The following is a 12,180-nucleotide window of genomic DNA, read 5'->3' on the forward strand; positions in this document are numbered from 1 at the left end:
GCCCAGCCATACAAGATTCCTGGGTGCTGTGTGGCAAGCCTTCCCGTCCCCCTTCCCGCCCCTACCCCGGAAGTGATAATGTAAAAATAATGATAATGTACAGCGAAAGGGGGTTCACGCCTGCTTCATCCTCGGAGATGCAGTGGGTGAGTGGAAGACAGATGATCATAGCCATTACACCAGCATCAGCCGAGGGACGCCACTGTAAACCCACTATCAAGATCATCTGAACTTGGGGGCACACGCGGAAAACGAGATAGGAACACCACATACAGGAAGAAGGGTTGAGGAGGAAGAGGGAAGCGGCAAGGAAAGGGTGATGGAGGGGAGGACAGGGCTGCAGGAGGCTGGCGGGCTGGCGGGCGAGCTGCGAGACGAGGTGAGGGTCAGTCAGCGTCAGTGAGACAGAGGCTGGCGTGCGTGGTGGAGGCGGCAGCTCCCTACCCTCTCACACATACACACTTGCACACAGACACACACACACGCGCACGCACACGCCAGGCCTATCTCAGTGTTTGGCGGTGCGTGAGGCTGAGTGTGAAGTGTCGAGCCGTGACGCCGATAGTCGCTCAGTGTAAGTGCTCGTGTCCCAGCTGCGAGGGATGAAGAATTTGCATCGGCGAAGTGAGAGAAGCACGGGCTGCCTTTTAAGTGCTGAGGGCGGCACCGTGAGAGCTGACTTTGTGTTAGTATCCCGTGAAAACCTGAAGGCCTTCTTATAACTATCCCTGAGTGCACGAACTAACCACCGCCCCAAATAACATTACGAAAATACACGAATTTCAATGTGGATTTGTGTGTATAGGAGAAAAATATGTATCAACTCTATAGTATTTGTATTGTGAAATGAAAAAGAAAAACTGTACTTTTCTCGGATGCAACACAAGACGCAATACACACTCGTAATAGATAAACGAGATAAGATAAAAGATAACCGTGGGAAAATGGTAGATAGATAATATAAACATGCATAGGGGAAGAAAGGGGAATGAATACAGCTCATATATGCACTGACAGGCAGATAAGAGGGTATAGGCATGGAGGTTGGTAGGTATGTCGGTAGTAAACTTGGTGCAGTAAAATCTTTTGTAAGTTAAGAAGGTAAATAGTCCCAGAGCAAAACAAGCAAACATATATGAGTGTCCAGGATAATGAACCTCCACTTTCTCCTCCTCTTCCTCTGCTTCTCGTCAATCCTCCGCTTCTCTTTATACTTCTTTATTGTGTACTATTTACCCTTTTCTTATTTATCCAGTCTTCTTTATCCTTTTCTCCTTTCTTTTACATTTTCATTGACTTTTTTTTTCTACCCCTGTCGCTCTTTCCTTCTTTCCTTTTCTTTTTCCTTCCTTCCTTCCCTCTTTCCTTCTTTCTGTACTTTTTATTCTTTTCTTCAAGTCTTTTTTTTTCATTTTTTTTGTCTTCTGTTCCTCCTTTCCTCCTTCGTCTCCTCCCTCCCTTCCCTCACTTCTTTCCTTCTTTTCACCTTCTCGACCTTCTCTTCACTATCATCATCACCATCATTTTTCTCCTCCTCATTCTTGACCTCTTAAACTCCCTCCTCTTTTACAACCCTCATCATGCCCTCACGTCTCTCCATACCCTCCTCTCCTCCTCTACCTTCTCCTTCCCACAACTTTACAACTCCTCTTCCTCCTCATTTGCTTAAGCCCTCTATATTAGGATCCAAAGACGGCTGGGGACAGTCGCGGTAACAGTGACCAGCCTTGGGGGACACGGCTCCTTTGAGGGGGTGGGAGGGAAAGTCTACAAGGAGCAGGAAGAGGACGAAGTTTGGGGATGATGAAGGGGATGATGGGGAGGGGGTTGGGGAAGAGATGAGAGGCTATAATACGCTACCAGCCAAATTGACCTTCATGCTCGAGTTACTCCCAAAAGAATCTGTTTATTTCTCCTGAATATGTTGCTTTGACTCGGATTTTTTTATAGGATAATTGGACGCGTACGGTAGGCTATTCCTCGGGCGCTTGTTTACGGAAAAAGATACAGTAGGCTATTTATTTTTATCTTATTTTAGAGGGTATGTATAGGTAAGTGTTCTTTGGTGTTTTGTTTACGGGGATTAGAGTTTAGTGTTTTCTTTTTCGTCAGTAGGCTATTTATTATCCAGTTTTGTTTTTAGGGAAAGGTGGGTTAATGATATCTATTTTTTATGGTTGTATTAGGCTATGTATTGTAGTCCTACTTACAGAAATAGGGTAGTTTTGCGATCTTATTTTTTTTTCTTTGCAATAGGCTACGTATTGTCTAGTCTTGTTTACTTAGATAGGTGGGTTTACGATATCTTATTTTCATCGTTATTAGGCTACGTATTGTACAATCCTGCTTACAGAAATAGGTTAGTTTTACGATTTTGTTTTATCTTTGCAATAGGCTACATATTGTCTAGTCTTGTTTACTTAGATAGGTGGGTTTACGATATCTTATTTTCATCGTTATTAGGCTACGTATTGTACAGTCCTGCTTACATAAATAGGTTAGTTTTACGATTTTTTTTTTTTATCTTTGCAATAGGCTACGTCTTGTTTGCTTAGGTGGGTTTACGATATCTTATTTTCATCGTTATTAGGCTATGTATTGTACAGTCTTGTTTACGGAAATAGGTTTAGTCTTAATTAATCCTTCCCTCTTGAAAGCGTGACAATAATATCTGCACGAAAGGAGGAGGCTAGAAACACCATCTCTTGAATATTTTGCTTTGGCTTTTGATTGTTTTTAAAGTTAATAGAGTACAGAGTGTTCGGTCTTTTAGTAACGGGAAGAGATTGGATTATAGTTTGTTTTCTTTCGCCACCGCATATTGAAGGCGTGTCAAAATCTGCACCGAGGCACTAGAAGCTGAGAGAGAGAGAGGAAGATCCCGCCCATTCACAACGCTACGAGGACCCAAGCTCATCCACGCGCCATCCACCGCTTGGGAAATCACCCGCCAGCCAATCCGTCACGTCAGCCGCAAACCAGGAAATATATAGCACTGTTCTCACAAGACGCCATCATCATCCCCTCATCCCCACGCGCCTCCCGCCATCACGACACCCAGCACCACTACCTCAGCACCCACGACTTGCCACTCCCTCGAACCAGCTTCCTCGTGATCCTTTGGCAGGACAAGAGGCGCCTTCCACTGTACCCTATCTAACACGTGGGAGACAGTGAAGGAGGAAGGAACGCACTGACTCTGCTTCTACCTCATTGCTACTGGAGGCTAGAGAGGAAGGGGCTACACAGGGAAGATGAAACTGTGGGTGATGGTGACGGTGGTGGTTGGGGTGCTGGCGGCGGCGGAGGAGGTGGGGGCTGCCAAAAAACGCTCACGTGCCCACAGGAAACGTCATAACCGGAGGAAATTGGTGAGTTACCCTCTTCTCATGCGTTACGTTTTCTCTCTCTTTTAGATAACATGTTGCTTGCTACTAACTTTGATGGTTTGTGTATTTTGAGATGCGTATGCTCTCTCTCTCTCTCTCTCTCTCTCTCTCTCTCTCTCTCTCTCTCTCTCTCTCTCTCGTGTCCGTTCAATCTCTTCGCCCAATTAACTTTCCCTCTTGTTCGATCTCGTCTCGTGTCCTTCATGAGTTGTAGACCGTGTGTGTGTGTGTGTGTGTGTGTGTGTGAGAGAGAGAGAGAGAGAGAGAGAGAGAGAGAGAGAGAGAGAGAGAGAGTGTGTGTGTGTACTGAGAAGGGGACATTTGCCCTTGGTTGGAATCTGTGGATGGAGTGTGTGTGTGTGTGTGTGTGTGTGTGTGTGTGTGTAAAAGAGAGAGTAAGAAGCAAAGAAAAATAGAAAAGGAACGAAGAGGAAGAAGAAATAAAGGAAAAAGAAAAAGGAATTGGGATGAAAAGGAAAGAAAACGAAATTATGGAAGAGGAGAAAGAGAAAAAAGACGATGAAAAACCTCCTTATCCTATCTGTAGACTCGTTCTTAATTCAACCTGTTTTTCTCAGTGTGCCCCAGTTATATTTTAAGCATTACCCTCGCGCCCCCTATGCAAGCCTCGTGACCGTATTAATAGCTAGGTGTCTGTCTGTCTCGCCGTCTGGTGCCTAGTTATCTCTATGCTAAGGAGTGGCGCCCATATTGACGTCTATCGCACGACCTATACTTTGAAGGGTCCTGGTATGGAGAGAGAGAGAGAGAGAGAGAGAGAGAGAGAGAGAGAGATGGGTGAAGGCAAATGTTTCATAAGAGAGGTCGTTTGAGTTGATCCCAGACACCTCATAATCATTCCTCTCTCTCTCCTCTCCTCTTTCTACCACTCCAAGCACACACACACACACACACACACACACACACACTGTTTATGTACCGGATTAAAACCCTCCTTGAACACTTGTCCATAACCTCTCTCTCTCTCTCTCTCTCTCTCTCTCTCTCTCTCTCTCTCTCTCTCTCTCTCTCTCGTGTCTCTTTCACTATCATTATCAGCGGTGATTTGTCATTCTCTGTCACCTCATTAGCCTACCAAACTACACCCTCCATCACCACCATCACCACCACCACATCTCCCTACCACCTCCCCGTTACCACCATCCACCACCAACTCAACCACCAACTCATCCCAAGAACATCATATCCCCTCACCCTCACACCCTTGCCCCAACCTCGCCGTCGCCACCAGCCAGGCAGACACGTGAGAGGTTTGTTGTTGTGTTTGTGGGAATACGGAAGGCGAGTTCTCGACACTAGCTTCTGTGCGGTATCGTGACCCCGAGAGCAGCGATAAGAGCAGACTGGGCGGCGATGGTTGGCTGTGTGTGTGTGTGTACGGATGTGGAGGTGTTTATTTTCTTTGACAGAGAGACGAACTTGATTTACAAAGGCCCCAGTGCTGTTGAGGTTATAATATGGGTCTTTGAAATGATGATAACTGGGCTGAAGCAAAGAATACAAAAAAAGGATATTTGAAGAACATGTAGCGACGCATAAAAAGGGAGTAAGAATAGAATAACAACCCGACACAATCACTTTAATCCTGATCCCAAACATTACCCGTTCAAACGAGATCCTTATTTGTGGCGGGTATTAACCCCTTCAATACAAACAGACAAAACATAACCTCCATGCCATATCCTGGTTTGCGTCTCTAGGATATGGTTCGAGAGATGAAATGACTCATATACTGCGTCATGGTACTGAAGAGGTTAAGTGAGTGTGTGTGTTTGGCAAAGCGCTCAGACCAACGCAGAATCATGTGCGAATAGGTGTGAAGGACGAAAGGATAAAATTAGTCGCGGGAAGAGAACAGATAATGCCAAGGATGGTTCTAAGGGCTCAGGTGAGGATGTGGCGGCGCATATGGTGGAAGTGGAGGCCAAGGTAACGATAGGGGCAAGAGGTAGTGGAGCTAGTGAGAGTGGTCCAGGTGGTGAAGCTGGAGGCCAAGGTAACAGGGGGGGGGGGGCAGAGGGGGGAAGGGAGGGGATGGTAGAGGTGGAAGGGGTCAAGGAGTGGCATTCAACACACGCCTTCGCTTTCTTCCTACGAGTCTTCCCTAAAGGTCGCACGCGGAAAAAGTTGCCTCGTGGCCGCGCGATGGAGGTTAGGAAGCGTGAGTGGGCCGTGTGACCTTGTCTGCCCTGCCTGTGTCCATCCATGCAGGGCCCGGCACCTCCATGCAGCGATCCCGGCAACACGAGCCTCACTAGGGAGCTGGGTGGTGTCTTACTTACATACTTACTTACATACTTACTACTTACTGACACTTACTGATTGACTGACTGACTTACCCTGGACTATTGTGTTCATTCAGAGTTCAGATGAGAAGAAGAAGTAGAAGTAGTAGAAGAAGAAGAAGAAGAAACGGAGAGAGAGAGAGAGAGAGGCTGTTGGAGGCGATAATTACAGAGACGAGACTGAAAAATGAGACAGGATTCATCAGCCTCGGTCCTGCGTGGGTTCGTTATCTGCAGAGAGAGAGAGAGAGAGAGAGAGAGAGAGAGAGAGAGAGAGATGAAGCCAGCTCAATTAGTCTCTTGACAACAGGATAACGTAACACGACGCCTCATTAGCGGTGTTTCAGGCAGTGAGGTGAGGCGAGACGCTGGCCAGGGACGGGACTGACCCAAAAACCCGCGCACAAGGATATATATAAATAGTTGTGCTCACCAATTCGTACGCATCCTTCCAGTTAGAACTCGTATCATAACAATTACTCTTTAGGAAAACTGAGATGAATCATGAAAGTTAACGTAAAAAATATATAAAAAAAGTGCTCACCAATTTGTACGCACTCTTCCAGCTATAGTACTCATATCAGAACAGTAACTACTAGGTTTGGGAAAGTGAGATGAATTATGAAAGTCAACGTTAACAATTAAAAAGGTTGCGTAATAATGGCGAACAGACCACATGTAAGAAAGATGGATTAGTGTAAAGTCTAGAGCAGTGACGGAGATGAGCACTGAGGCCACTTGTAGCTATAGCGTATGCCCTCAAGTTCTCATTTACCCTGAGTAGGCAAAAAAATCTTACATAACAATGATCTCTTGATAATTTGTAGTCTCTCCATGCCTTGAGGTTAATGAAATATAAAAATAAATACAAATAAGAAAAGAGAGAATTAAGAAAGGCTAGTGCAGTGTATAGAATCTTACGCAATACCGAGCTTTTTAAATCTCGTCGACTCCTTATGTCCTTACACAAATACTATCAGAGGAGATGTGTTTTTCTTAAGTCACAGCAGGCTGGTTCGTTGTGACCGCTCTTGTTTACATAGTTATTTTGTCCTTATCTGAGTGATTAGCGCTAGTGTGTCTTCATTATCTGGGCTTCAGTTTGCTCTTTTACTTCTTCTGCCGCAAGACTGTACAGACCATTATTGTACTTAGCCCTGAGAGAGAGAGAGAGAGACGATCCTGTGGTTTGGGAGTTTTTCGTCTTATCGAGTCAGCTGGCCAAAAACTTTTCCCTAATAAGTTCTCGTATTATAACATGAATTCAGTGAAAAATCTTTTTTCTTATATATTTCCATCGCTTATTCCTATACTATCCACCAATACTATTTTTTTTTCAGTAAAGGAGGATGCTCAAGTTAGGGCAAAATAAACAATAAACGAAAAAAGTCCGCAAGCGCTTCTTCTGCATATAGTTGATAGTATAAGTACCCGAAAGACAGTCAAAATCGGATGGAGAGGCAGGCGCCTTGATACTCCCCTCCTGGAAGCGTTGAAGTCGTAGGCATAGGAAGGCTGTCTTTAGAATCTTCATAGTAAGGGTTGCGACCTACCAGAGGATAGCGACAGGTTACTATTCGGGTCCCCAGTTCGTATTAGGTGGATAATTAAATACCGGACAGCATATGACGCGCAGCTCTTAGTCCTGTCAAAGAGTCTGGCAGTGGGTCCCGAGGATAAGACTTAAAATATAACTGGGTCGCAATAAAATAACCTTGCTGAACCACCCCCACCACCACCACCACTGCCTCCGCCTCTTGCAGACTCCTTGCGTTCTTATGTTCTTATATTCTTATCATTTACACATATACCATCACAACCTTTAGTACTGCCTTTCCGATAAGCTCCACTACCACCATTCCTACCATCTCCATAAACCCATTTCATTACCTATCATTCACACGCATACCATTTGCTCCACCATCATCCCTGCCATTCCAATACTCTCTTCCTACACCATTCCTATATATATACCATCACTACATACTCTCTCCCTACTTATACTTATAGTCCCACTCCATTACCCATCATCCATCATCATTATCACCATCATCATCAGCACCATGACCAACAAGCTGTAAGGGTGACGTGTGAGGTGTTATTTTGGTCTTGGAAATGGCAGAGGGCAAAGACAACACCATCTCCATTCCCACCACTCCCTCTATACAAGCGTCATCCCTGCCACACCCAAACACTCCCCTCTCTCTCTCTCTCTCTCTCTCTCTCTCTCTCTCTTTCTCTCTTCCGACAATCAAAGAATCGAGAGGTGTATTCGGAACCCAAGAAGTGACTTGCATGTAGTACGAGTGATTAAGTATGGCCGCCTGTTATCCGCGCTCTCCCTTCCTTCCTCCCCGCTCATTCTCTCTCTCTCTCTCTCTCTCTCTCTCTCTCTCTCTCTCTCTCTCTCTCTCTCTCTCATCAATGGTCTGCAGGAAGCACCGCCTACGTTTGTTATTCTGTCTACCCGACCCAGGCACGCCGCGTTGTCTTGCATGGCGCGGGGGGAAAATGCAGCTTCTTTGCACTTTGAGCAGCTGCCGAGCATACACTGCATAAATATTTAGTAGTTTTGAGCGAGGGTGAAGCTAATTTGACGCCTTACATGGAAATATTATTGTGACGCAAGCAGCAGCAGCAACAGCCTGCCGTCACAGTGCCGTGTCCTCCGCCGCAGCCCTTGAGGAGGATGCGCGGCGCGGGGTCGTCTGTTCCCTGACTGACGCGGAAGGTCTCTCTCTCCTCTCAGACTGGACATGTAAACAAATCGTCTTCATCACCTTGGCGTCGCTTGCAACAAAACCATCAACGACAGTAATAACAATGTGATACATAATTGTTGTTATAGTAATGATAATAATATTGATAATAAGAATAAGAATAAGAATAAAAATAAGAATAAGAATAAGAATAATCCACGGTTAACTTAAGTTTTATCGGCACGTCTAGCCGTGCTATTTCAAACACTGGCGCCTGGAATCTAAATAGACGGCTCCCATTCACCTCCTTTCTACCTTGATTATTATGGGCGGGTGGCGGGGTGTGCAGCGTCTGTCAGGGCGACTATAAACAAAGCCTGCCGGGGTGCTGAGAATTACTCGCCGGCGTGCGGGGAGGGAGTGGCTGTGCCGGTGGCCCTGGACAACGATTATCGCGCTCCCATGACCTCCCCTCCTCCCATGATTACAGGCTGAGCAGCTCCAAGCGTTTTGTATGGCGATAACAGGCGCAAGATATAAGAAAATTATAACACAAGGTTCTCCAAGAGGCCTGTCTGCCCACACAGGGTGACTCCTATAAACTTAAAACCTCTTATCCTCAACATTTATGAATATGATTATCTCTAACAATTTTTTTTTTTTAAGCTATCTATGGTGTTGAAATTCTGACACTTACCACATGGCTCCCAAGTCTGCTCCACTCGTTCACTGCTGTATTCGAAAATTAATTCTTGCTCATGATTAATTTTTTGGTAAATCAGAATTTCTAACTTTAATCCATTAGTACGAGTCCTATATTTTACAACTAGAAATTTATCTAAATCATCTTCCGTCACACTCCAAGCTGCAGTTGCTGTTTTACATAATGCATATCTATAATTTAAAGTTTTCCCCGTACGGCAAATTTATCAAGTAGAAAATATTTTATTATTATTCTCTGCACTGATTCCAACATGTTAAAGTTATTATGAAGTAAGGAGACGAGAACATTTTTTACCTGAGTCTTCACCGCCTAGAAGCATGCACGGTGGCAGCCTTGGCGGGGAGGGACGCAGGTGTGCACAGACAGCTGATGGCAGGCTGGCTCACTGGTCCCGTAAGGTGGTGTTGGAATCTAGCCTGCAGTTAGCGACGATTCTTCAGGTAGCCGTTGATCAGATCTTTATTTAGCGAGATTTTTTTCCCGTCACTTTATCACGAGTTGTTTATGGGACGATATAGCAAGGGAAGGAATGCTGATGATGTCGATGATGAAGATTGTGACGATGATAATAAGAAAAATATGCATAAGAGTATAAAACAAGATTAGTAAAGATAATAAAGAAAGCAGAAAGACCTTGCGTTGAACTGGGTCACAACATAAGTCAACGGTCTGAAGGGCGAGCAACTTCCTTATGTTATTTCCTGGCGCCACCCAACACACACACACACACACACACACACACACGCACACACTCCTTCCCACCCTCCCTAACCCCTCCCTCACTCCCCTTCACCCCCCTCACAACCTTACCCCCCCTTTTGCTAGATCTTCACACCCCCTCCCACCCTCCATAACCCCTCCCTCACTCCCTTCATCCCCCTCACAACCTTACTCCCCCTTTGCTAGATCTTCACACCCCTTCCCACTCTCCCTAACCCCTCCCTCACTCCCCTTCACCCCCCTCACAACCTCACCCCCCTTTGCTATATTTCCCACCCCCTCCCACCCTCCATAATCCCTCCCTCACTCCCTTCACCCCCCTCACAACCTTACCCCCCCTTTGCTAGATCTTCACACCCCCTCCCACCTTCCTTAACCTTTCCCTTACCCCGCCACTCCCCTTCACCCACACCCCACAGCCTTACCCACACTTCCCCACCTCCTCCCACCTCTTCACACCGCGCATAACCCTTCCCTCCCTCCCTTCACCCCCCTCACAACCTTACCCCCAATTTGCTAGCTATGCCCACCCCCTCCTACATTCCATATCCTCTCCCTCATTCCCTCCCCTCTTCACCCCCCCCCCCTCACAGCTTTACCTTCACTCTTCCACCTCCTTCCACCTCTCCCTCACTCCCCTTCACCCCACCACAGCCTCCCCCTAACTTTCCAACCTCCTCCCACCCCTTCACACCCTGCATATCCTCTCCCTCACACCTTCACCCCTCTTCAACCCTTCCCCACTAACTCTGCCTCCAGCTCCCACCCTGCCTAACCCCCCGCAACCCCTCCCTCCCCTTCACACTATCACCTTTCTCTCACAGCCACCCCAGCCGCCCCAGCTTCCTCCTCCTTACACCTCCACATTCTCCTCCTCTGCTATTATCCCTCCCCGCACTTACCCAACACATGCAGCCACATTACATCCGCTACAGCTTATCCTCTCTCCCCTCCCCCTCCCTCAGTCTCCCTCCCCTGCCACCCCCCTCCCCCCACACCTGCGGGCACGGCACACGCCCCAGACTCGTCGCCCGGCACTTCTTGGCGACGGCTGGACGGAAGAGAATATAATCATGCAAAGGACATCCTGGGCTGCATGGCGCCAGTGGACTCTGCATCCTTAGGCCAGCGGCGACGGCGTGAAGGTCACCTCGCACTTCCTGTAGCATGACTGGACTGCCGCTGCGACGCTGTAAATTGGTTCTGGTCACTCATTGGTAAGCGGAGTGGAGCAATACCCCGTCGACGAAGGTACAGGCATGCCGTCCCTACTGATTAGAGTGATGGGATCCTTACTCATTCACTAGGACGCGTGTGTGCTCCTGTGTGTGGTGCCGGTAACTGGGTGAAATTACGAAGGGAGGAGACAAGTTTTTGCGGCGGTGATTCATTGGTAAGCGGAGTGGAGCCATACCCCGTCGACGAAGGTACAGGTATGCCCTCCCTGCCGATTAGAGTGATGGGATCCTTACTCATTCACTAGGACGCATAACTATTGCTCCTGTGTGTGGTGATGGGATCCTTACTCATTCACTAGGACGCGTAACTTGCTCCTGTGCGCGGTGCCGGTAACTGAGTGAAATTACGAAGGGAGAAGACAAGTTTTTGCTGCGGTGAAATGCTGCTCCATGCCTCCAGGTGGTGCGCGTCTTGTCACTCGCCTGCCCACACAAGTCGCCTGCCGTCCCAGAGGATAAAAAAAAACGAAAGCAAGAAACCAAGTAACTCAATACGAAAAACCTGAGTAAACAGAGAGTACGTGTACCTTCGAGGAACAGGGACAGCAAAAAGGGATTAGGCAGCGAGAAGCGAGCCAGACAGTGCAAGGGTGTCCGCCGTGATGACGAAAACAGTGCCAGACTTCCGAGGGCGTGACAAAGGTGAGACGCTGCACGCACACACACACACACACACACACACACACACACACACACACACACACACACACACACACACACACATTCTCTCTCTTTCCTTCTTTCTTTTTTTTTCTTTCTTTCTTTTCTTTCTGCCTCTCTTCCTTTCTTTCTTTCTCTCTTTATTTATTTATTTCTGCCTCTCCTTTCTTTCTTTCTCTCTTTCTTTCTTTCTCTCTCTCTCTCTCTCTCTCTCTCTCTCTCTCTCTCTCTCTCTCTCTCTCTCTCTCTCTCTCTCTCTCAAGGAGGTCATGTAAGCAAAGGGACCATCCATTCACGTGACAACACCAATGGATAGCACAAAAAGCGACGCATCACTCACACACAAACGTAAACGGAAGCCAAAAAATCACCTCTTGCTAAACACCGACATATACACGGGCAAATAAGCAGACCGGTCAACTTACAGGAGCGGATGATGTGGAG

General features: G+C 46.9%; 1 protein-coding gene across 3 annotated transcripts in view; it reads left to right on the plus strand.

Moving 5' to 3' along the window:
• The first annotated feature begins 383 nt into the window (after positions 1-383).
• LOC127009211 (vitamin K-dependent protein C-like) overlaps positions 384-12,180 on the plus strand; it is a 33,072-nt gene continuing 21,275 nt past the window's right edge. For 2 of the 3 annotated variants that reach the window (XM_050882066.1, XM_050882065.1), the window contains exons 1-2: positions 384-574; positions 2,828-3,371. In XM_050882066.1, the coding sequence (XP_050738023.1) occupies positions 3,255-3,371 (117 nt within the window). In that variant the 5' untranslated portion in view covers positions 384-574; positions 2,828-3,254. Of the gene's footprint in view, positions 686-2,827; positions 3,372-12,180 lie in introns of all 3 variants that reach the window. The other variant, XM_050882067.1, reaches the window with a different exon arrangement.

Source organism: Eriocheir sinensis, chromosome 40, assembly GCF_024679095.1.
Source record: "Eriocheir sinensis breed Jianghai 21 chromosome 40, ASM2467909v1, whole genome shotgun sequence".
NCBI classification, from domain to species: domain Eukaryota; kingdom Metazoa; phylum Arthropoda; class Malacostraca; order Decapoda; family Varunidae; genus Eriocheir; species Eriocheir sinensis.